Source organism: Chaetodon trifascialis, chromosome 9, assembly GCF_039877785.1.
Source record: "Chaetodon trifascialis isolate fChaTrf1 chromosome 9, fChaTrf1.hap1, whole genome shotgun sequence".
Classification (NCBI taxonomy): domain Eukaryota; kingdom Metazoa; phylum Chordata; class Actinopteri; order Chaetodontiformes; family Chaetodontidae; genus Chaetodon; species Chaetodon trifascialis.
The window spans coordinates 21,612,610-21,638,360 of record NC_092064.1 but is presented as its reverse complement, the minus strand read 5'-3'; the positions used below and the strand labels follow the sequence as shown (position 1 = coordinate 21,638,360).

The 25,751-nt window shown below is 40.7% G+C and overlaps 2 protein-coding genes across 5 annotated transcripts in view; one reads left to right on the top strand and one right to left on the bottom strand.

Annotated features, from left to right (window-relative positions):
* igsf9ba (immunoglobulin superfamily, member 9Ba) overlaps nucleotides 1-1,162 on the bottom strand; it is a 64,625-nt gene extending 63,463 nt beyond the window's left edge. For all 4 annotated transcript variants that reach the window (XR_011602487.1, XR_011602488.1, XM_070970864.1 and 1 more), the window contains exon 1: nucleotides 869-1,162. Coding sequence is in view for 2 of the 4 variants with exons in the window: in XM_070970864.1 (XP_070826965.1) it covers nucleotides 869-932 (64 nt within the window). In the remaining 2 variants the exon portion in view is untranslated. The remainder of the gene's footprint in view (nucleotides 1-868) is intronic.
* Nucleotides 1,163-14,233: 13,071 nt separating this feature from the next.
* On the top strand, nucleotides 14,234-25,236 carry jam3a (junctional adhesion molecule 3a). Its single transcript, XM_070971155.1, has 9 exons — nucleotides 14,234-14,444; nucleotides 19,777-19,848; nucleotides 19,954-20,067; nucleotides 20,275-20,427; nucleotides 21,524-21,726; nucleotides 22,271-22,370; nucleotides 23,529-23,658; nucleotides 23,770-23,821; nucleotides 23,938-25,236. The coding sequence occupies exons 1-9, from the start codon at nucleotides 14,396-14,398 to the stop codon at nucleotides 23,971-23,973; spliced, it is 909 nt and encodes a 302-aa protein (XP_070827256.1). The 5' UTR covers nucleotides 14,234-14,395; the 3' UTR covers nucleotides 23,974-25,236.
* The last annotated feature ends 515 nt before the right edge of the window (nucleotides 25,237-25,751 follow it).

Genomic DNA, 25,751 nt, shown 5'->3' with positions numbered 1-25,751 from the left:
CAGCCTGGCACATGTCTCCCTCATCTGGACACCAGTGGAAAAGCAAGGTTAAGTAAGTACATGGGTCAATACAGACTACTGAGGAAAAATCCGAACAAAAGGGATGTTGTGCATTTTTTTTTTTTTTTTTCTTATTCCAAGATTGAACGGCTTGGATCAGCAGGCGGGGAGCCTTGCAGCCTGTGTGCGCTCAGCGAATCACACACAGCACAGTGACCGTCTCCATGTGCAATGTGAAATTCGGCATATGAATCCCAAGCATGCAGCAATGGGCTCTATCAATCCAAGAGTGCATTTTATCTGACACGCAATGCATTATTTAGTTACTTTTCCATCTTGAGGGCTGAGACGGTCACACCCCTCTCTGGAGAACTCAAATGGGACTGCTTGCTATGATACAATGCACACATTTTCCCCCCCTCAGCATCGGGGACGTTATTTCCAAATTGCTCGTTGTTTTAATCACACAAATGAGCCTCGTGGATATCACAATACAGGCCGAAACCCACTCAGCCACATCAATCAAGCCATCTTTGCCATGGTCAGTCATTCTGGACAGCAGCGTTTGTACCACAGACGTGTGAATGATCCCGTCTCACATATCATGCATGTGGGCCAGGCCATTTCAAGACAATTGGTGTTTCCCCAGATGCGATTTAACCAGGACTCAACTTTCACGTGACATAAGAGATATGAAGCCATTTGTTAGAGTGCAATAGAACCACAGTTCGTATGACTTAACGTCCAAAAAAAAAAAAAAAAAAAAAAAAAAATGTCATGCGATTACAAGAAGCAGCACCGAGCGCACACGCAGACAGCGGGAATCATATGCTATGTGCGGCACAAGATATATTGCACTTCAACTCACCTTGAGCGGCCGTTCCTCTGGTGCTGAATACACTTGCTATCAGAGTGGCCACATACCAAATCATAGTACTATTGCCGACCAGCTATTACCACACAAAGTGCCCCGTTCAACCAATCTCTCATATTCGACCTTGCACCTCACGGTCTCTTAGCAAAAGCCCCTTTTCATATCCTATTTTCTTTCCTCGTGGCGTTTCCCTTCATCCCTTCCCTCCCCCGTCCTTCCATCCGCATCCTCTCCCGAAGAGACAGAGCACCTGCACCGCCGCGTTTGTAGTAGACGGAGCCGTTTTACGAGCGCATAGTGAAACCAAGTGTGAGAATGCAGCCACAGGTCCGCCTCTTCTGTCATCGGATTGGCTGCTGATTGAGGCTTTGGGGCGTGTATTGGTTCTCCGTACGGCCCCGCACCCGAATGACAGGAGAGCGGCCGTGCGCCGATTCAAGGTGAGTTGGAGCGTGCCATAGTAGTGGAACCGCAGTATCATGCGCACTGACAGAGAGACGTGTCCACATCTTTAAATACCTCTCCTAAAACTGGCCCCACGTGCACCATCACCGCCCATCATCCATTCATCCACGCAGCCTTTTTTTGTTTTGTTTTTTGCACTATTCATCATGTCAGTGTTGGCAGCGTCCAGCTATCCGTGCAGGTTGACTGTATGTGCGGTGAAAAACTGGGGGGACGCGGGTGGATGTGACTCATCTGTCGCTCACCCGTAGCCCTCGGCTGTTGTCATGTCGCTGTCACCGACATAAAACGCTCCTTCTTTCCGTGCTACCGCGCCGTGTCTGGCTTCATGTGATGGGTGTGGCGACAGATGCAACACAGTTCTGCCTGTTTGTTGTTTTTTCGTTTTTTTTTTTTGTTTGGTTTTTTTTTTTGCTTTCCTCGACGGCCGCGAGGATGCTCGCGCTGCCCACTGCGCACACATGGTTAGCGCTGATAAGGCTGCCTCAGATTCACTCCCTCTGTTTTCTACATGCATGACCACAGAGGAATCATAACGCCTGTGCGCCTCTGGCTGCTCGACATCAGCTCAGATCTGCGCTCGCACCGGCTGCCGTGTGTTCCTGGGAGATAAACACGCTAAAGGTGATCTGTCATGCGAGAGGAGGGCCGGTCTCGGGACCGTATTTAGCAAATCTTCAGCAGGATTTCTCACATTTTTGTCTCGGCATTTGCGTCTGTCTGTCTCCTCCCCTCCTCCCGTCTGTGTGTTTTTTTTTTTTTTTTTTTTTTTTTTTTTTGGGAGACTGTCATGTCTGAAATCAAAGAAAATCGAAAATGGGGACTAAAAATTAAAAAAAAGACCTTCTCCACCCCCCCGCAGACCTCTTTAGTCCTGCAGTAAAATCCTGCTGAGTAATATTTACAGACATTTTTATCTATCTATTTTGCAACCGGCTCAGTTTTGACTGGGATTCAATGGGCAGTCCTCTTGTAGAAGCATCACCGCATGTTAAATACAGATGAGGTGCCAAATTAATCAAAAGTGTCTCAACAGGGTGATCATGAGCTGCCAGAACAGCTTGAATGCAGCTTCACGTGCAGTCTGAAGTCTGTGAAACTCCACTGGAGGGTTGAGCACTAAAACATATTCCCTCATTGGCGGTTCTGGTGATGGCGCTGTTGCGCATGTGGATACAGCTTCAACAGCTCTCGCGGCTGTCAGCTTGGGATCTGGTAACTGTCAAACATATGATCCACCTCATTTTCACACCCATCAAACGAGCCAGTGACCCCCCTCTTGTGCGCCGCGTGGAAGCATTTACATTGTTTATGTTTGCTCACTCATTTATTCAGGTTTTCTGAGGGGCTGCCAGATTATTAACAGGGCAATGAACTAAGAAAAGCCACACCAACAACAATCCAGTTTTATCCAGTTTGTGCTCTGATTGTGAAATTCTGGGGAGTTTCACAACTTCAGGCCGCTAAAAACAGCTGGAGTTAACTTGAACTTCCTTCACATTGCTTCACTGTTTCAAGCCAAAAAGATTTGGAAGCGTTACTTTTAAAACAAAGCCAGCTTCATGCACAATAGAATAATGATGTGATTAGGATGAGGTAACATCTGAGTGATGTTACTAAGCTCTGTGAGCCCCTCCCTCCCAGCTGGGCCACATACAGTCCAGTACATGCTTCAGTGTAAGCAAGTAGAGATGAGAGACCCTGTGTTGAAGCTGAAGAAGAAAACCTCCTCCAACAAATGTGCCTGTGAGAGAGTCGCATGACTCGCTTTACTGTGCCGAAGACTTGGTATATACAACTTATGGATCCTAATTATCAGTCACTGTGTGGCAGGACGTCTTCATACAGCTGTGTGCCTAAACAGAATGTTTTAAATCCCACAGAGACGGAGGAATTGTTACTGTCAAGCGTTTTGAAAGCATCCATCAGATCCTTACTGTCAGGCGAGGTGTGCAGTAGTGTGCTGTGACTGCTGCATGACAAAACAAGGTCACATTACCCACACGCCCCCCTCCAACCCTCACCTTAAGTTACAGAAGTGCTGACACAACACCAGAACACGCTGTAGGCTTATACCATCAGAAGCACGAGCCGTAAAGTCTGTTTCCACAGTGACACACTCGTGACATAATGGCCTTTGCGTCGTAAACCACAGGAGAGACTTTGCCATGATAGAATTAGATTTAGTACAAGCGCGGGTAGAGAAAAGATAAGAACAGTTAAGATAATCTGTTACGCAACCAAACTGTTATTCGCTGCTCTGTTGGGGGAGACTGGGGATGGCTGTGTTACCAAAGGGCAGGGAGGAACATGAAATGTTTCTACATTTTAAACACACCAGGGACCAGAGCCGCTGTCCACAACAACAACTGTGGGATTATTTTCTGCAGAAAACGCTCATATCCTCCTTTAAACGCATGATTAATCAGATTCCTCTTTCACTGAGTTTCATGTTCATGTTTGAACTTGCAGCCTCTCGGTGATTAGAAAAAGGATTTATCCCATTCATGGTCTGTGTGTCCACTCCACTATTTTCACAGCTGTTACAAGGATGCACTGTAAAAAAGCTCCATGGATCTGAAACTAAAAAGACCAGAGAGAGGTTAACTTTACTGCTTTGCCTCTTCTTTTTGTGGCTATGCAGTCAATTAAAAGTTACTGTTTAGTCTTCTTCTAAGCAGCATTCAACAAAGAAAACAGCGTATTTCCCTTCAGGCAAGTGCTTCAACAAGGTCCAATCCGATTCTCTGTATATGCTGTCCTTCAGGTGCACTACCAAAAATAATAGAATGAAAAATTTAAAGATATTTCTCTTCAAGTGCAGCACATTGGTTTATTTTTAGGGTCATTGTCCAGTGGGATCTTCTCAGTCTGTCACTGCTGTGAGCAGGGAACTCTTTGATGTCTTTACTTTATGTTCATAGCAGCAGATGGATATGTTAATAACTGGGGAACATAATGCGTTTATGGCATTCGTAATCCATAATGTTCAACCAAAACCCATGTGAATTCCGGCACTGTTCCTTTATTCCCATGTGGTGTGAATCCATACATCGGTCTGACTAAGCGACGGCCCAAACGCTCCCACAGACTCAGATGCTTCAGTGACAGAGACATATGGATGTGTACGCTGAGGGCCCCATGCAGCATCAGTCAGTCAGCCTGCAGCTGACTTACCTGCCTGCACCAAACAAGATGTCGTGCACGCCAGCTGCTGAGCAGATGTTCTGCTGCATGTCTCTTTATGGTGTTTTACAAGCTCTGTATGTCCTCATAGTCTCAGAATAATTCATGGTCAGCAGTGCTTTATGCACCAGACAAAACACTTGTTTTACTTGTGAGTGTTTTTATGTTTTGTCCTTATTATTCAGGACAGTGTTGAGAAATGATGTGTTAACACTTGTCCATGACGTGATTTGTACCAATAAGATATTTATCCTTAACTACCTTTGAAATTAACCTATTACAAACATCATTTTGTAGTCCACTTTAGCAGATGATGATATCATCATATAAGAACAATCAAGATGTATTTTTAGAAAAATTATCCTCTGTGTGTGCATGAATATTTCAGCAACACAGTACAGTGAATGAAATGAGTCTTTAATTGTAATCATCTGGGGTTTTGGACTTTAATATATATAATCTAGATCAGTCATTACATTTGCAGATTAGCTGCTGCGGCTCTGGGTATTCAGTTTTTAATTGTCAATATTAGAGCTGAAATGATGCGTTGATTAATTGTCGTCGACCAACAGGAAATTGATTGGCAGCTATTTTGATAATGAGTTTAATGTTTCAAGCATTTTTTCAAGCACAAATTGCAAACATTTGCTCATTCCAGCTTCTTAAATGTGAGCATTTGCTGTTTTTCTCTGGCATAAATGTTAGTAAAGAAAATATATTTGGATTTTGGAGTGTTGATTGGGTAAAAGTGGGAATTTGAAGATACCATCAGGACATTTTGTACTACTTTCTGACAATTTATTTATTAAAAAAAATGAAATGATAATGGAATGAATCTTCGGTTGTAAACACATGCATGTTCTTGATTTGTAAATTAGATTACAATATATTCAGCTTTATTGTCATTGCATAGAGTACATGTACTGAGACAATGTAAAGCAGTTCAGCATCTGACCAGAAGTGCAACAAAGTTTTAAGTTTGGATCGTGCTAGAATAAACAGTGAGGGGTAGATGAATACAGTACGATATATAGAGCAAAAACAGATACAGTGGGAAAAGAATCCTCATATATGAGGCTATGCTGTGAGCGGATATTGATAAATTGTAGATAACAGTATCTCATTTGGCTTTGAACAACATATAACTGAGGCCAAAAATAAAAGAAGGGGCCTAAAGTAATCAATAAAGAATATGTATGGCTCTTATGAAAAGCGAGCGTCTCTGTAGCGTTTCATAATTTAATTATAGCCTCAATGGTACATCACAGCTGCTTTTGAAGTGAGACGCAGAGATTCAGGAGACCTTGAGAGATTTCCCATGTGTCCCGGTGAAATCTGATGCCAAACTAACCCTTAAAAAATGGGTTTGTGGTCCCATTTGTTTGGAATTGTGACGCTGCAGCATGAAATGTTTTAAGATGACATCCTCCACATATACTGTCTCATCCGACCATCTGACACAAAATGCTAATTTTTCTTTCTTTTATTGGCGCTGACGTCAACCGCAAGCACTGACACATTTCACCTTAATAAAGCAATCAACAGCCTCAGCGACTCAGAGCAAGGTGTTGCAAACTTTCATAACCTGAGTATGTGAAATCTACTGCATAAGCAAGTCTCATTTAGTTAATTTACTGTTTTAATCACTTTTTTTTTTGTTGTTGTTGCTGGATACAACGTCTAAATTTGCCTTTAAAGTGCTGATAGAGACAGAGCAGTGTCATTTAAAGGTAAAAATGGGATTTGAACTCTAAAACCAGGACTGAAACAAGTCTGCTTCACAGACTCGGCTGTGTCTCTTTCTCTCCCTCAGACAGATTTGAATGACACATGCATTGCGTCGGCAGGAGGGCTTTAGGCCTCAAAAAGTCACTTTGACTCTCTGCACTTCCCCTCAGATGAGAATCACTTGTCATGTTCGCTGGTCATCAGTGGAGTCTGTGAACAACCCACCTGAAGGGTGGATCTGTGGGGGACGTTTGGGATTAGCGAAGCGCCACCCTTCATCTTTTTTGGCACGCTGAACTGCAACAGAATCTGACTCACCTCAGAATTAGCCTTCACTTTCTGTCTCTGCACTCCCTCAACTGTGTCCCACCTACAAACATGAAGACATGACATGACATGAGACAAGACATGTAGACATCAGTTGGACGTCACGCGCACCATGTCCACAGTTTCACATTTATCTCTACAGGTGTACAGAAAAAGTTCTCCTCCTTGGTTAAATACACCCAGTTATTAATATTCCAAGCAACAGCGCAGTTACGCAATGTGACAAATAAGCAAACGTCTTAATCTAAAGCTGCACGCTCCCCTTTATCACACTGAAATCATCAAGTTTCTCCTGCACATCACGCCATCTTTCAGCTTACTTGTGAAATCTATTAATACACGGTGCTAATTGAGCTGTAGATGCGCTGCCTGCTAATTTCTGACGCTTGTGACGTGCTCTGTAGCATCCTGGTGCCATTTAGCCTCACTGAAACTCTGTTCTTTAGCGAGAAAGAATAAGTTCAATTTTCTGTGGCCGAGGGGAGAATCCATCTGTGTGTCAGAGAGGGCATACTTAGTCTGTTATTGTTTTTCGACTTGTGATCACTTTCCAAGACTTAATCCCATTGCGACCAATATAGGAACTTTCTGCAGTGTTTGGCAACGCACATGGATTCAGCCTGCCAGCCAGCTGATCAGTACAGTCTATTCTCAAGAGATTAATACTGCTGTATCGAGGTTAGACTGTTTCTTGGAGAGAGTTATTATTACAGCAGAATTAAAACTGTCGCTAATAACCTGCTAACAGTTGTACTCAGTGATTACATTTACCGGCTCGCTCAGACTCAGATTTAGTGACTGTAATCACATTTAAATGTCTTTGCCTGTAATTTCAATCATAAAATGTATGAATTTTATTTATTTTATTTAAAAAAAATTTTTTTTTTAAAGGTGAGGGGCTGTACTGGCATTGTCAGCCCTGAACGATGCACAAACATGTGACACATTTAACCATATAATACGCCATCATACCCACAGTATGTAGGCTGACATGACAATGGACCTACTACATGTGATTGGCAGTGGTGGAATGTAACTGAGTAGATTTGCTTTTACTTAAGTACAAATACATCTACAGCACTCTATTTCAGAGGCAACTCTTGTACTTTCATCAGACAGCTTTAGTTTCTAGTTACTTTTCAGATTACAGTTTAGTTTTTCACACTCTCCCCATCCAGTGAAAACCATGTATCTCCAAATTAGGTGATTTTGAATGAGAATCTCTCTGATAGACTGAAGAAAGTTGAAGTCTCACCTCACTCGATGAATTGGCTGCTTATTTAACTTGTGGGAGGAGATGATTGATGTTTGTTCTATCACCGCTCTGTTTGATCATTGCACTGAACTTCTTAGTTTGGGAACAAGCAGGTCAAATAACCATTTTGGTTACATGACTGGATCACCTGATGGTACACAAGAGGTCAGCGCCAGGTAACACCATGAAGTACAACAGGCTCTGCAGCCATTTAAGCTTCAACTCCACCTTATACCAGAGGAAAATATTGTGCTTTTACTCCACTATGACTGTTGTTAAAATTATCTCCACATCAACCAACTGAGCTTACACACAGATTCAATAATCAGCCAATAATATGATGTATTTCTGACAGGTTCCAATCAAAATAATGAGCACTTTTACTTTGAATGCGGGACTTTTACTTGTAATGGAGAATTTCCACAGTGTAGTATTGCTACTTTTACTTAAGTATAGGATCTGAATACTTCTTCCACCACTGAGTGCTGGTCATTGCATGATACATAATCCGGATCTCATGTTCTCTGAGATATTGACACTTAGAGGCAGGCTTGGCCTCACAAGCACTGCCTCAAACTGAGCGTAAACCAATACAGAGATAAACTGAATCCTGACAGCAAATTATAAAAGACATAGAGTGAAAGAGACTCAGCAGATAATTAATTATTGTGTATAAGCGTCTGGCAGCCTGGCTCTTGCTGAAGCTTAATCTATTTATTTACAGGGGGGTTAACAGCATTTAAAATGAGGCTACTGCAGGGTCAGTTTTCTATTTGAATGTAATGGATGTGCCCGCTAAAAGGTAATAATCTCATAAAATAAGACTCCATCATTTAAGAATAGCAGTGGTGGAAGATGTATTCAGGCGCTATACTGGCGTAAAAGTATGAAAATACTCTATTACAAGTAAAAGTCCCACATTCAAATTTTTACTTTAAAAAGCATTGTAAAAAATACAAAAGCATTATCAGCAAAATGCACTTCAGAGCTCTAATATTACATATTACTGTTGGATTATCGTTACTGGTGGATTCCCTGTAAGAAGTATTTTCATGTTGTACCAAGTCTAGCTGGTCTAACTCAACTACTTTACTACTGTACTTCTGTTTTACAAGGAGATCATAGATTTTCGGGAGAATCTCACTCTGCAAAGTAACTAGTATCTATAGCTGTGAAATGAATTCAGCATTAAAAAGAAGTTTCAAATTTTCAAAGTATGCATTTCTACTGACATCTTACAGTGTTTAATGACTGTTAATTGTTATGAGATATTATTATGTAGCATGAGAAAATTGTAATTTAACAAATCGCTTTACGTCAGTGTTCTGCTTTATGATGAAAGCAAGAAACTGCTGCATGCGCTATGAACTGTGATTTAGCAAATAGTAATTAATTAGGTTGGACATATTGTATATTTACAGCACAATGCTGAGGGTGTTGGATGATTATTGACCTAATTAGAAGAAAAATGTACTGAAATGTCTGTCAGGCCAACAACGATCAGGATTCAAGTTAAATGGAATCACATGACGAAGTGTATATTCTAATTTTTTTACTGGAGTGTATCTCAGTGTGATTATTGTCAAAAAAGGTTTTGAAGGGAAATAATTCATGCTGTAAATTCAAAGAAATTGAAGAGGAGCCCCTCTGAATCCCACCTTAATGCACACATCTCTGAGTCCTTCAGCCACCATGATGTGAAACTCTATCCTCTCCTGCTTTATTCGCCAGCTTTTTCTATCTGATTGCCATGTCTGTGAATTTTGGAGCTGCTTCCCTATCTCAACCTCAAGCTGCTTCTTAAAGTCCCACTCCTGCTCCGAGGAGCCCCGCTGACACTTTTTTGGCTGCAGCTTTTTAATGAAAGCTATAGACGAATGTGTGCCAGCTGCATCTTCTGCATGCAAAATAAAACTCTGAAGAGCAGAGGCCAAAAATAGCACACACACACACACACACACACACACACACACACACACACACACACACACACACACACACACACACACACACACACACACACACACACACACACACACACACACACATCCTGAGGAATCTCTGCAGTTTTAAGTTGGGATGCGGACTACATCTTAAAGAAGGAATTTGATTACAGCGTTAGCAGGAAAAGAACAATAAGCAGCAGAAATATTAGCAGGAAAGAAAATGTCTTTACATGCACACTAATAATAGCTGCAGGAAGGGGCTCTGGAGCTCTGAGGGGACCTTCAAAGAGCAGGATTTTGACACTCAGAAGGTTATAAGAGATAAGAATATCCATCAAAGAAACTGTTACAATTATGACCAATATGCTGCCATACAAAGTGTACATTAGCATTTCTGAATCACTTCGGCTTGGAGTGCCATCATTTATCTTGGAGTGCACAGATCGTGTATTACAATAGCTCACATTAGCACGCACCAATACGAGCTCCAATGCCAGCTCTCCACACTGTATGTTCTCTAACGTCCCCCCTAATGTCTGAGTGGAGATAAACATGAAATTATTGTGGGTTCGTCGCAGAACTCTCTGCAATGATAAGAACAAATTTGGTGGGTGATCTGCTGCAGACTGTGTGCTCTGTGCTCTGCTATAACTCCCAGAATCCAGCAGCTGAGAGACGGCAGGCTGCAGGTGGAACATGTGACTGAAGTCTGTGCTAAGAGGAGAAAATGTATTCAAGCTTTAGAGGAGCTACCTTTTCTTTTTTATTTATATTTGAGGGAAATTGCCTTTAATTTAAGTAAATTTCAGGGGGGAAAATAAACAAAACATTAGTATGTAAAATACATTGTGCCAGGGGTGGGCAAATTCATTCCACAAAAGGCCGTGTGGCTGCAGGTTTTTGTTCCAACCAACCAAGAGCACACAGTTTGACCAATGAGCTGTCTGAAGACTGAGATCAGTTGATTAAATGAGTCAAGTCTGGTGTGCTGCTGCTTGGTTGGAAAAAAAACCTGCAGCCACACGGCCCTTTGTGGAATGAATTTGCCCACCCCTGCATTATGCAGATGGTGTAGATTGTAGAAAAATAATCACCTTTTTCAAAAAATTTCTTCTTGTCTATGAGACTTTTGTCCACATTTTGCACTAATAAACCCCAACAACACTTATCTTATCGGTACGATAATACAGTGGCAATCTCTGGACGTCGCCGTTTATGAGAAAGAATATAAACTTCTTTCATTTATTCAACCTGCAGCACCTGAGTGTTATAATCCTCTTTTATGTCGAAGAAATGTGCTGTTTCATTTCACTGTATTTTGCATAATGATGCAGGCTGATATGCTTTCATATCCTGTGCTTACTTCAACACGGTGCACACCTTAAATAGCTCGGTTGCTGTTAGACCTGTCTGTCAAGCTTACGGGAACAGGGCTCATGGGTTTCAGACTGGATAGACGAGTGGATATTAAATCGGAAAACCAACAGCACTGCATTCTTCATATCGTGAAAGATATACATTCACGCTGCAAATGATGCAAACAAACCGGCGACTTCTTCGACGCACCACAGGAAATGAGGGTGTCAATAAGCAACACCTGGAATATGACTCACAGTGATGGCATCACCAGTTTGGCTCAGAATGAGCTTCACCTCGACTGACTGAGGTTGGAACGAGCTGAACATTTTCGACACGGATTTTTCCCCCGTGATCACATTCAGCTGTGATGCAAATGTCCTTGGTTTGAAATGGTGACAAAAAAGAAGCTGCTTGAGTCTGTTCAAGCAAAAAAAAAAAAGCATTACAAAACAGAATATTTCTTTCTAGCGTCACTGCATCCGTGAAACAATGGAAACGCACTGTTTTCAATGAGATGTAACAAAGGGCGGCCAGAAGGGCCTTTGCAACAGAGGAAGGATTGCCTAGCAACATATACTACCAACACTGCAGCGGTGGAGGGCCAGCAGCATGGTCTGATGGTGCAGGAGGACTCACAGAGGGCCACAAGCTCTTTTGTTTTGCCCTTTTTATGTTTTAGTGTTTGGATCAGAGGTTGTATTTAGAGGGGACACACATCAGTATGTGACATTCATTTGCTGTAACATAGTTTTTAAAACCAGTTAATGTTTTCTGTGACTAAGAAGATGTATTGCATTGTATATAATATGTACTATAATACACAAATACATATATAATCCCTATATAATAACAGCTTTTCTGAAGTATCACTAAATCGACTTCATATTGTGTGAATATCATTACTGTTCATACTTTCCTGTAAGATGGTGCTGTCTTATTTCTCAGTGTGTCTAATGTACTGACTCATGCCTGGTTTTACACTGCCACCTTCTGTTTGTTTGCGGGAACCCAATCAGCTGCTAAATGTGAGCAAAGAAAATAAAGACAAAAAACATTAATTGAATCTTAGAAGGGTCCCTTTGATGTCAGCTGCAGAGGCCTAATTACAGAGGATGCAGCTATTTTTGTGCAAAATTCAGCTATTGCAAAAAAAAAAAAAGTGTGCTTAGCCCTTCATTGAAATCTACATTTTGCTCAAGTCTGCTTATCTTTTCATAACATTTTTTTCCAATCAGTGATTTAATGATGGCTTGGTGAAGGACTGGAAATGAGGACTGGTCCAAAGGAGAAGCGTATGCTGACTTTAAAGATCAATGCCTGTCACAATGATGCACAGGCATTTCCTGTCTGTGCACAGTCCATCTTCCGCCCTGATGCCCTTGTAGTGGTTTTAATTGGTATGTAAGCCCTCAGTCATGTCTTACAGGCAAACAACCTTTTCCAATGCATGGATATTTAAAGGCTCCAACATATTTAGCTGTATGTGAGCACCTTTTATGGTCTAAAAATTAATACTTAACCAAACAATGGAAGAATATAGAAATTTTTTTTATTTATCTATTTTTTTTTTTTTTTAAGTCATTTGAGTCAAAAGACTGTATGTCTTATGATAGTTGGCATGGACACTGAACCACAGATTTCTAAGACACGATGTAAAAGTGTATTTACAGCTTTCCTTAACCTTTATCTTATTTGTATCTCAGAAATGCAAAGTCTGCCTGTGATTCAAACCAATGTATATGGTTATAACTTGTTTACAGGAGACAGAAACAAAATTGTAAAAAGGCCCGTTTGCATTCAAAAATATGTCACAGTGTTTTCAAGTACCACAAAGCACGTCAGTATTCACAGTATAGCATTCAAGCTCAAAGCAGAATTGTTTTCTCAGTTTTGATCACGGCTCTTAAACAGCCTGAACAGCTGTTTTAACATGTCACACATTTATATTTGGGCTGCGTTTCTATGGTATACTTGTGATAAAATCCAGCGTGTGATTGTGAGTGATTTGCAGAATGTTAGCTGTTATGTAACGTGTTATTTGATTTAGTACATGACTAGTAAATGGGAAAAAAAAAATGTTACAAAATCTCTGTTATGACCCTTTAAAGTCCCACAGAAACATAAAACCACTAGAGGCTGTAGGTTGGCACTTTCCCACAACACATTAGTTATGTGTGTTGGACAGTGGTGGAATGTAACTAAGTACATTTACTTACTGTAATTACTGCACTTCTGGTGCTTGTACCTTGCTTGAGTACTTCTATCACATGCCAGTTTATTCTTTATATACAAGTCAGAGTGCCATATTGTACTTTAACTCCACTACAATTATGTGACAGCTTTAGTCACTTTACAAATTCAGTGTTTAAGGCACAAAACATATGAAAATGTACGAGTGCGGCTAAATGATTAGTCGATTAATTGGCAACTATTTTATGGTTCCAGCTTCTCAAGTGGGAGGATTTGCTTCTTTTCCTATCAAGTATTATAATGCTGATTGTGGTGGGCATAGGTTTAGGAAAATAGGAAAATAATCAGCAGATCAATCCATAATGAAAATAATCATTAGCTGCAGTCCTATACAAAATACAATTTATTTGATAACTTTAGGTACTAATCACTTTACAGATTCAGATTAACAATACAAAACATATCAACAAATAAATTATGATGTAATATTATAGATAAAGATAATATTCACAAGCCATCCCACAGATTAAGTGTGCAAAGCAATTACAATTAGCCCCTCTTTTGCCAGCTTCAACATTTTGTGGACATGAATGCATCAACAATTATAATCCAATAACATAATAAAGCCTACATTATTCTGAGAAGGGCCATTCAGCATGATGAGTACATTTACTTTTGTCCTTTTGATTTATCTTTTGATGCCAGTACTTTTGTACTGCAAAATTTGAATGCATGCATTTTCCTACATTAAGTATTTATAATAGAACATTTTCCTAATTAAATTTACATACTTTTACCTACATTTTCAATGCCATATTTTTGCTTGTAATGGAGTATTTTTACAGTGATACTTCTCTGAATACTTCCTCCACTGCCTTAAGGGGAGGAGCACATTGTTTCCCCGCCTTCCGCCTGTCAGACACCGTTGAGGGCGTCTTCAGCGCAGCCCTTGTAGCTATGGAAACACGTCGATGGCAACATCCACCAGTCTGCTCTGCCTCATCCTCATACCTCTCAGAGGTGCTGAGTGTGAGCTACTGTACCCGATAAATTAGACGCTGCAAGATGGCGATTGCGCGACTCGTGGCTTGTTTTTTCCTGTACACCAGCCTCGGTAAGTTCTTTCCCTTTTCTCACAACCGTATTATCGACGCGCTTGAGCGCTTAACGAGGTGAGGCTGCCGTTAAATGTGAAGCTGAAACGAAGCTGTCACTGCTAACGTTAGAGCAGATGTTAGCTTGACACAAACAGGCTGGAAACAGTCAACAAAGCGTTTTCGGTGTGTTGTTGGTGTTTTCTCGGCTGTTTGTTGTCGCTGAGACATTTCTCCATTAACGGCAACATTCCGCTGCTGCTGTGCGAAAGCAAACCTGGAAAATGACGTAGTTGTAAGAGCATCTTTCACGTTGTAACGTTTGAATTTACGTTCACGGTACTGTTTGCTAACCGGAGCCGGAGGAAGCGGTTTTTAGCGTGAGGGGTCCCCTCTTTTTCTTTACTCTAGGAATATTTAACCAAACCTCCTCATATCTCATGTGCTTATTTGTCTTTGTGAGCACATTTTCAGAGAGAAAACAAAGCAAACGTTACTTTGGGCGAGCGCAGAGGCAGCCATATGTCAGGGGGGACCGCTCGTGTCAGTCCTGAGATGAAGGGTACCAGAAATCACAGGCCTGCACGAGCATCTCAAACACATGCATGCACTGAGTGTATCGTGCGTGAGCACAATCACACACTCGTGCATTTAAATGAATGCTATTCAGATTTCAGATAGGACCTCTGTAACCTGCTTAAATCCTTTCCAATGATGGATTTGATAAGCGCGTGTGTATTGACCTTTAGTGATCACGCAGTGATTGATGGTGGTGAGCGGGGGCATCTGTAGAAAATTAAGAATCAGCCACGCAGGGTCACATGTCGAAGATGACATGCCTCATCATCCCTGTGCAACAACAGCTGGAGCATTTTGTGCGGATCAATGCAGCCGGTGCTGGGTGATAAGTTGCATCCACCCTGGTGTGCACTTGGCGTGAGGTCACCCTGCTGCTGGCTGAACACTGGCAGTGGACTGGGTCATTTCCAAATGACAGACTGCATCAGTGACTGATGAACTGTTCATCCAGGTCCGCTCTGCAAGTGTGAATCAAATGACTAAGCGACTGACAGGCAGAGCTTTGTTTATTATGTTCAGGGTGGGTTCATGGAGCTCCACAGTGGCAGGAGAAATTATCCAAATTACATTTTTAGACTAATGTTGGTAGTCTAAAATTCTGCCCTCGAGTTTTAGACTGCCTTTAGGTTTAAATAATGAATAGTAATCAGTTTTAACATTGTTTAATTCATGCTTCGCATGACTTGGATGCGTCGGTGCATAAATTGAAATAATTGTGTTGAAATTAAGACAAAATTCGTGTTTTGGCCTCCTCGTCTAGTTCTGATTTTCGGAGTAAGATGATGTTAAACCCTTTACATCAAATTTTCCTCGTAAGTAGCTTGAGGGTTGGAAAAATCGTGTTATCCCAAGCTTACTGTATCATGCATATATTGTTTTTGTCATCGATTTTCAATTATTTTAATTCATCGTTTTATCTATAAAACGTCAGAAAAAAGTGGGGAAATGCCTGTTATGATCTCCCGGAGCAAGAATTATTCTGAATCCTTGTTTTATTTGGCCAAAACCCAGTTTGCGAGTCATATGTGACAGAGAATAGCAGCTAATATTCACATTTGAGAAGCTGGAACCAGATAATCATCAGCATTTTTGTCGACTAAATGACTAAAGTGATTAATTGATTATCACAGTACTTGCTGTAATGCTTGCCTAATCGCTGCAGCTGTAGTTTACACCGAGGGAAATATTCAAACCCTAGACCTCCATGATCTTGACAGCTACACTGCTCCATCAAATGGAAATACTGTCAAGATATCTGGTGTCTTGGAAAACCTGTGATGTCCAGGTTAAATCTGCTGAAGCGACATTCTGCATTCACTCTGTAGTCCTGCAGTTTAGGGACTTGTTCATCACCAGTGTCATTCATTTGGCCTGGAAAGAGGAAAACACAGTTAATGTGTCCCCTTCTTACATTTCCCTCTAGTGCTTATGACAACACCACTGCCTCTCACTAATCTACTGGAGTGATTAGTTGTTATTACACAGTCACTCCAGAACATCGCTTGCGGCCGGCTCTGCCTGCAGCATATTTGCAGCGACAGCATTGGAATGTCTGGGAAAAAGGCTTTTTATAGATGCACTGGTTCAACATTTTTGTTTGCTGCGGGGACGGGGATGGGTTGTTGTTTTCATATTTAGAACATAAGAGGATTGCAGAATGTGGCTATTAAAGAGCACATTTCTCTGAGAACAGACTATACACCTCGTCTGTCTATGCGTTGCAATAACAGAGGGATTAAAATGAGCCTGTGTTTGCTTTCCAGCAAGCGCTGAGATTATTTTCCATAATTCAAAAATATTGTCTTCTGTTCAGCCTACATTGTGTCACCAGGGGACCAGCCATTGTTGTATGAATGCTTTTATTCTAAGCTCGTATTAGTAATTAGGTAGACACTGTCTCGTTAATTGACCGTGGTTATTCTTTCCCACGGCCTACTTTTCTTTTTTTAAGAATCATGTCAACACTGCGTCTGCTTGTGCAGCTGGTGCACTCCTTTTTGATTTTGGTTACTCTGGTGTGCATGCACCATTCTCCAGCTGTAACCACACTATCAGTTATTAATTAGTGCGAATAATGAGGACAGAAAACTTTATATCGTGGAATCTTTTCTGGTTTGTTTTTGGAAATGTTGGTCTAAAGAGAGAAGAGGGGGGAGGGTGACATGCAACAAAGGTCGCCCCCAAGGGCCTTATATCAGTGTTACAGAGTGCTTCACAAAAACAAAGCGACTTCAGCAGAACTTCATATTAAATTAATCATTTCCTGTAAATTCAGAATAACACATTACACACTGTCATGTTGCAATCCCTGAAATGAGGAAAGGTGTTAGGGTTTTAATGCGTATTTGATATTTTTTTGTAATATAATACTCGCGCAGTGTGGATGTAGCAGATTCCAGCTCATATCTTGTGTTCAGAAAAAAATTGTTTATTGAAACTTGCAGTATGAAGCAAGTTTCTGCCCTGATTGTAGATTGTGCCTACAGCTCTACATTCCACCGCGCATCAAGCAGTTCGCTGAGTAGTTTCAAGGCTCGATACCTCGTACGTGCATATGCCCAGGGAGCGTTTGTTGGTTGAGCTTGTGTCTCTCAGGATGTCCAGTCACAGCTGGGCTAAAAATAGCTTTTGATGTACAGGGTGGGAAAGTCAGCAACAGAGACGGAAGCTGAGACCTGGGAGTCAGATCTCATCAGTGTCTGCAGCTGTGCCTGTATGACCGGATGCTTGGCAGGACCCATGTTTTCATCACTTTCAGGCCGAGCGTCAGCTATATGCTACACACTGTACATCTCAGGGTCATCCGTGCGGTAATGAGGCTGCTTTAAATAAATACCTCAGAGTTAGTCAGAGAGCACAGCGCCTCGGGCAAACAGGAGATGTCTTGCAGTATTCAAGGTCTGCTCAGATAATTGTTATCTAATTTCAGCCTTCATTTGAAACCCTTCATACTGCCCCCACTGGGAGCTGCAATGCCTTCATTACTCAGCATGGGTGCTGTTAGTCGCATGTGCACCCAGCAATTATTGCATTTGCAAGTGGCACAGACACAATAGGTTGAGTATAGGGTACAAGCAGAAGGTGGAAACATGCTTACTTTTCCCCACGATTTGAAATCAGACGTACATCTGAAATTGTAATTTTCACATTTTCCTAATTTGTTGCTGCACACCCCTCACTCTCCACTCTGTTTTCCACATAAATTGGCAATCTGCTGGCCCAAATTCGATAAAACTTGTCAACGGTGCCTCTTGCCATTAAAATCTGACATTTTCAAAATAACACCGATTGCTTAAAGGAATGCACTCAAGCAAGGAACTTAAAACAAGTATATCTCATGTTGTTTTTGCCAGGGGGAAACCAAGGCGGATGATTAAATGTGCTTCGAGTTTAAGTACATTCCTGCTGTTATTTTTGTACCTCTGATTTGTTTTGTTTGGGGATCTTAATAAATAATTTATTCTGCAAACCTCAGTGCAAACGAGTGCCACAATTTAGCAAAGAAACCGAAAACTGAAGTGAAAAAATGCAACAAAACGGATATGCCACAATGTTTCGGGGTGTATGAATATGTTTGTTGGAGTAAATAAACGGGAGCTGTCTGCTCTAATGAATGATACGACATCGAGCGATTCCGGCTGTCCCCAGAGGCACATTGTCACACGAAAACTAGTGAGATGCGGTGAACTAGAGATGCAGATGCTCGTATTCTGATGTCAGATTGGTTTTTGACAGACATCAGACAACCCTATCCACTTTGTGTCTGAAAGCATTGTCTTTATTTTTCCTTCTTCCAGCAGTTTTCCTCAACCAGACGACTTCTGCTTCTCAGTAGAAGAATCAGTGTTTAAAGAAATTGATACCCCGTATGCAGCACATCAAGTTGTGCTGAATGAACATAGACTCAAATAAAGTCATCAGAAATAATTAGGAAATCCCTCATTTATAAATGACTGTACTACATCTTGAGATCTGACTTATTTCTGTAGCTTTTTGAGTTTAGTAATTGAAACAAATGCTCAGTTGGACTCTGGTCAGGTGATCGACTTTGTCTCTAAAAAACTCCTTGTTTGTCTTGTCTGTATGCTTATGATTACTGTCCTGCTGCATTGTCCTTAAAGTGGAGGGACTACGTATAAAAGTCTTCCTACACTGGCTCTCCAGGGTGTGTAGACACCCACTAAGACAAAACTGAAAGTCAGCACTTTGAGGGTGTGTAGACACCGTCAAAGGAAAAACTGAAAGTCAGCACTTTAACCTCGGTCACTTAAAATGCAGCGTGGTGGAGTAAAGCCAGAACAATAAAAAATGTCTCACTGTCCAGATATTTACAGACAGACCCTCTCTTCACATTTTTATTGCAGCAATCTCGCATTCAGAGCTTGCTCTCTCTTTCAATGTGCCACATTATTATCCGATCAGCCACCGTAAAGGACCCAAATCAAATACTGAAGTCAGAACATTTCTTCTCAGGAGTCAGTTTGTGCCAGGAGTCGATGCTGTTCAATCCATGTTACACATTAAAAATGCAGGTTACGTTCATGTTTTCGTCCCAGGTGCTCGTCTTCTTAAACAGACATGTGAAGTAATTAATGAGATATGTTGACCCTAATTCAGATCCCAAAGGCTCTCTCACTCTCTGAGAGGTTCTATATTTATCGCTGTAATCCACTGTTTATTAGGCAACATGCCCAGCTGATAATGTCTGCTAATGAAAATGTTTGCCATCGGGGTTACTCAGCTTTTAGTGTCTTCCTTTTTTTCCTCCTGCAGGTCACATTCCATCATCTCTCGGGGTAATCCTCCGAACCACGGACAAGATTGTGTGGGCAAATGAGTTTGAGCGTAAGTTGCTGGAAAATCACTCAAACGTATTTAGCCAAAGTAGCTTTTCTTTTTGTGATTTGGGGATGTTTCCTTTTGCTCTCACGCTTTCTGTTTTCTCAACAGCCATCGAACTGACCTGTTTAATAGAGTCCATCTCAACAAACAACCCGAGGATTGAATGGAAAAAGATTAAGAACGGCGTCCCCAGTTATGTGTACTTTCAGAACAAGATAGCAGGTAAACTGCTTGGAAAGTCTCTTTTTGAAAGCCCGTCAACCAGTTAGATCACAGCATTTCAAAGCAGTGTCTGAGGACTCAAAGCTCAGCGAATGAATGCTACCTTGAAAGAACTTGTTGGCACTGAATTCTGTTTTTCCTGAACTGTGAAGTCACGCTGTGTATGTGAATGAGCAATTGTAAAGTGTTTTTTTTCTCCCTGAAAAGGGGACTTGGAGCACAGAGCTCAGCTCAGAGAGCCGGCCAACATCCTGATCTTCAACACCACCCGGTCAGACACCGCAGAGTACCGCTGCGAGGTGGCCGCCATCGATGATCAGAGGGACTTTGATGAGATTCTTATTAGTCTTGCCGTGAGAGGTATGGTTTGTGGGTACTCTGCTGGGAAACCACATCACCGACCGGCCCATGATCGGCTCGGACATCCAGCACATCTACATTTACGTTCTTGTGGGTTAAATAGAAAATGATTGACCAACAGTTGCTGTTGTTTTTGTATTATCATGGAGAAATATTTCAGGATTTGGGGGATTTTAAAGGAATAGTTTGACTTTTTGGTAAATGTGGTAATTAGCTTTATTACCAAGACTTGGATGAGAAAAACAACACCAAACATATACATGCACCTTAAATGTGAAACTGCAGAACTAACCAGAACAGAACAAAACTGAAGTGTGAAAACAAAAATTTGCTGTTTTACAAGCAGTGATGTGTCAGACTGTGAGTCAGAGTGAGGTTGATGGCAACCTCACCACGCTAGGTTATCCTCCTGGTTCCAGTAGAGTCTCAAATGCAACATAAAATCTTAAGTATTGCCCACCAGGTTCTACATGAGTACATTTCTGGATTACTGTGTGTCTTAGGGGACAACTCAATCTTCTCTACATAAAATCAAAGCAAACCGAGCATTTGCTATCTTTGCCCCTAAAATTTTGAATAGTTTACCTCTCGCTGTTAGATAATCCAGTATAAGTGGAACTCACTGTGTTCCCTCACTTTTATGAACTTGCGTTTTTGTTGGTATTATTTAATATTTAATGCTTTTATTGTGAAGCACAGTATATTTTGTTTGGAGAAGTGCTATATAAGTAAATCTTGACTAACTCACTTCCAGTGTTTCCAGTCTAAACTAAGCTAGCCCTCCTCTCACTGAAGCTTCATATGGAAGGAGCAGATATGAGGACGGTATCAATCTTCTCATTTAACTCTTGACAAGGAAACAAATTAAATGCATTTGCAAAATGTCAGACTAATCCTTCATGTCATTACTTCAGACTCAGTTAACTTGTAATGATTATTTGTCATATTTGGGCATTTTATGCATCAAATGATGAATGAAATACATAAACAAATAATCAATCAATAGTTTTATCAGTAACTAAAGACTGGTGTGTGTGTGTGTGTGTGTGTGTGTGTGTGTGTGTGTGTGTGTGTGTGTGTGTGTGTATGTGTGCAGTGAAACCTGTGGTACCACGGTGCAGCGTGCCAGAGGCCGTCACAGTGGGAACATCCACTGAGCTGCGATGTCTGGAGAACGAGGGCTTCCCTGCTCCTCAGTACCGCTGGTTCCACAACAACGAGGAGCTTCCTCAGGACCCCAAAAACAGCCCGAAGTTGGTCAACTCGTCCTACAGCATCAACCCCGACACGGGAGGCCTGGTGAGAGAGACAGAAGTGTAGCATTGCCTGTTATTGGAACATACATACAATATAACTGTCAATACAACATTATTATTAGAAATGTCCCTGTATAAAAATCAGCCACAGACAAATGTGGAGGAAGTAGCTGCTGACTGTTTTCTTTATGGATGGGGCTCTTTAGCATCAATGATACTCACTTACAGCTCATCCGATGTAAATGTCAACAGCTTAATCTAAATAAAACCTTCACCATCATATGACTAATGGCAGGATTAATGCATGCATGTACAGATCACCAGCGGAGAAGCCTGAGGAAAAACTGGAGGATAAAATTTAAAAAGGAGGATAATGTTGCATTCAAGGCCAATGTGACGTGTTTATGGTTTACTTCAAAGACGTAATAACTAGTTAAAAGTCACGTGGCAGAAGTTCAATAATGGCACTAGGCACGTTTCAACCCCTGTCATAAAGTGCCTCTACACGAAAATGTAAGAATTTATCCACGGTCCCTTTAGCATTTTGTTGACAATGCAATGTGTCATGTCTAAAAATATCTCCTTAGAAATTTCGAAGAGTGAGGAAGGAGGACGCAGGGGAGTACTACTGCCAGGCAAAGAACGATGCAGGACATGCACAGTGTCCCGCGCAAATGATGGAAGTCTGTGAGTGTCACAATGTCTGAGTCAGAGTTTTCTGAGGCCAAAGTGTCTTCGTGTTGCTGTCTGTAATGCGTGGGGAGAGTGCTAAAAAGAAGATGATACTTCAAAGTTTGGTACATGTGGCTGGAAAGTCTAGACGAGGCGGGCAGGTAATCAATGTGCTGACACAATTAATGACTAATGGGAAACAGCTGAGAAGGTGGGCAATGAACTCAGGCCATCTGTCAGAAGTAGGACAGTTGACAGGACGGGTCATGTGAGCCGTGAAAGGATCTGAAATTGTCTAATTACATCCATCCATGTCCTGTTCAGCAGCTCTGTCGTACCGTGTTCATGAGAAGAGTTTTCATGAACCCCAACAAACGAATATGCAGTCGACAGTAAAAGAGCAGGAGAGGAGAGGAGGAGGAGGAGGAGGAGGAGGAGAAGGAGAATGGTGCAGCCGTCCACATAAGTTATTTATTGCACTGTAGTTGAAATCTGTTGTTTTGCTGCCAACATAAAAAATGAAATTGTAACTGTGCACAAAGTCTGTCAACTTTAAGAATTTGTCAACTTTAAGAATCAGAAATCACAGCATGTGTTGTGTTAACTTTGGTTTTGACATACTATTTTTGGAGAGTCATGCAGCTTTTTAAAGGGTTTTTTTAAATGGCGATCAGGAGGGAAAGGGTTGGACAGGTTACTTTTCAGCCCCTTTTCAACCTTTTTTTTCACATTTTTGTTTGTTGAACAAAGTGATTTGGGTTTGAATTTGATATTTGAGTATTTTACTTTTATTTTACCATGTTTACCATACTTTTCCCTGAAACCCATCTGTCGGGTCATTCCTGTCAGTCTTCTCAGCCATTTTATTTTGGACTGCAGATATACATTGTTTTCACTGTTGATTATTGATTTTTGATTAATCATACAGTATAAAAAATGTCAAATTTACTGACTATTTCTATCCATCACAAGATATCGGAGCCCATATTTTGATTTAAGCTGTCGTATTTAATGTGAGCTGATGCCAAAAAAGTTTTCAAGGTGTCAGCAGCAAATGGTCGATTTGATGATCAGTCATGTAAAATAAATCTAAACAAACTATAGAAGAATGAAAATGAGAGTGGTCTGCTGATGTAAGTCAGCCATTGATATGCTCTCTGTGTCCTGTTGCAGATGACGTCGACATCCTTGGGATTTTCCTCAAAACGTTCGGTGCCGTGATTGTGTTCTTCTGTTTGGCTGCCTGCATTTGTCATTCCCTTAAACGCGGATGCTTCCACAAAAAAGGTCACAGTGAAAACAAGTGAGTAGGAACTCCGGCTCCGAAGAAGGAAAGACACGATATGTTAATCTGTCTTTAATCCTACATGACTTGGAGGATTTTGTATTCTCTCACGTATTTGTTTTGTTTCAGCTACAATTGGCCAGCGCAGACTGAGGGCGTGGACTATGGCGATGCGGATGAGGTAATAAAATCTGCAAACATGCACGGCATCTATTGCTTGTCTTACTGTGAACAAAGGAAGCTATTAAAGAAGGAGTTGTGCATACTAATTTTCCAGCTGCTGTTTTTTTTTCACAGGGCCATTTTCGCCACAAGTCTTCGTTCATCATTTGACGGCTGAGACCGACGATGAGAGGGAACGAGACAAAAACACAAACTGTTGAGGTTAACTTGCTACAATGACGCTCCAGATGGTAAAGTTTGAGGTGTAACATGGCACATTCTTCTCTGATGCACATAAAAATCAAATCAACCAACTTGCCAAAGTAATTTTAATATCGTTTTGTGGCACTGTTTCACGTTTTTTATAACAGTGTTTTTTTTATTTTCTTCTGTCATCATTCATTTTCAATTAAAACATTGTTTGTTTGTCGTACTCCTTATTTGGTTCATTTTCCGGCATGTTTTTATCTTACAGTACCACCATTTCAAAGCTGTGGAATTTGATATTTGGTCCATGGTGTCATCGCAAACGATGCTGGAAGTTACATTCCTTCACAGTTTTTTGGACCTCTTTTATAACTCTTAAAACTTTTTACTGAGTACACTGAAATTGTTTTACAGAACTCCTTTACATTATCTTTGTTCATGAGATAAACATATTGTGTTTCACGTGGGGGTGGGTGGAAACTTGTTTTTGTATATACTGTAGTTAAACAGGCAATAAGCAGCAGACTGTAAAAGGCTGACGAGCTCAGATTCAAAAGGCACAATTAATCAGCCTGTCTTATATTTACAGATGATAACAAGTATGTACGAGTAACCCTTGAATTTGAATACCATATATCCCACTATGCTGCAAAGTTAATATGTACTATAAAGGTGGTGAAGTATGATTTTTAGAGTGCTGTTTCTGTGTATAAGTGACCTTCTGTGCTTTACTAATTATTTTGTGAGTATTGGACATATTGTCCAGTTTTGACTCAGTATTTAATGTACATAAACGCATACCTTTTTTTATCTTTTCATTTTCTGACATTGCACTCCATACCTTATTGTAAATATGCAATAAAACTGTTTGTTGGAAATAAATTTACAGTGTTTACTGTTCAGTGTGTTTCTGCGGTGTTGAGCCTGTCATTTCATACATTAGTGTCGATGATTTGTGTAACAACTCAGGAACTGTTGTAAACTGTCCACTGGTCATTTGATATTAATGCTCTATGTTCATGTTATTTTGTTACTATTAAATACATTTGAACTGTTAATGTTGTGAAGACTCAAATGTTTCATGTGTTTTACTGTGTATTGTCAGATTCCATCTGTATATTAAGACAGAAAGGACATGAAAATACTCATAAAGCCACGACTGACTGTTACAAAAAATGTGTTTTTTTAATAGGCTGCTGAAAAAATAAAGGATTTTGTCAACTACAGTCTTGAATTTTAACACATTTATGCACAAAGTAATTGCCGCCTAAAGCATTGTGTTATTACCGTGTGTTACTCTGTTATGGTAGTATTCTGAAATTTTACTCAAGTAAAACAAGTAAGTATTTTCAGTAAATGTACTTCAAGTATCAAAAGTGAAAGCACTCATGCAGAAGTGTTGATATGGATGTATTATTAGATTTATTAGTGCATTAACATGTAAACAGCATTTTCAGGCTAGATGAGCAGGTAAAACTACATTTAATAACTTTAAATAGTGTTTGGTTATCTAATCTCTAACAACCATATCTTGCAGATTCATTATATTTTTTGTATGTAAAGATTTTCTCTTAGAAAACAATCTAGTCACCACAGCTGTCTGAATGGGAGTAAAAAGTAGCCTAGGCTGCAATAATTACCCCTGAAATATGACTGGAGTGAAAAAGAAGTAAGTAGGAGAAAATGGACACACTCATGAAGTACTGTAGGCCTACCAAAGTTCAATTTTGTCATAGTTACAT

Excerpts from the sequence above, each read along its gene's own strand:
- jam3a (XM_070971155.1), top strand. The coding sequence starts at position 14,396 with ATGGCGATTGCGCGACTCGTGGCTTGTTTTTTCCTGTACACCAGCCTC. Across the intron at positions 20,428-21,523 it reads TATTAGTCTTGCCGTGAGAG|TGAAACCTGTGGTACCACGG; the intron begins GTATGGTTTGTG and ends GTATGTGTGCAG. Across the intron at positions 21,727-22,270 it reads ACCCCGACACGGGAGGCCTG|AAATTTCGAAGAGTGAGGAA; the intron begins GTGAGAGAGACA and ends ATATCTCCTTAG.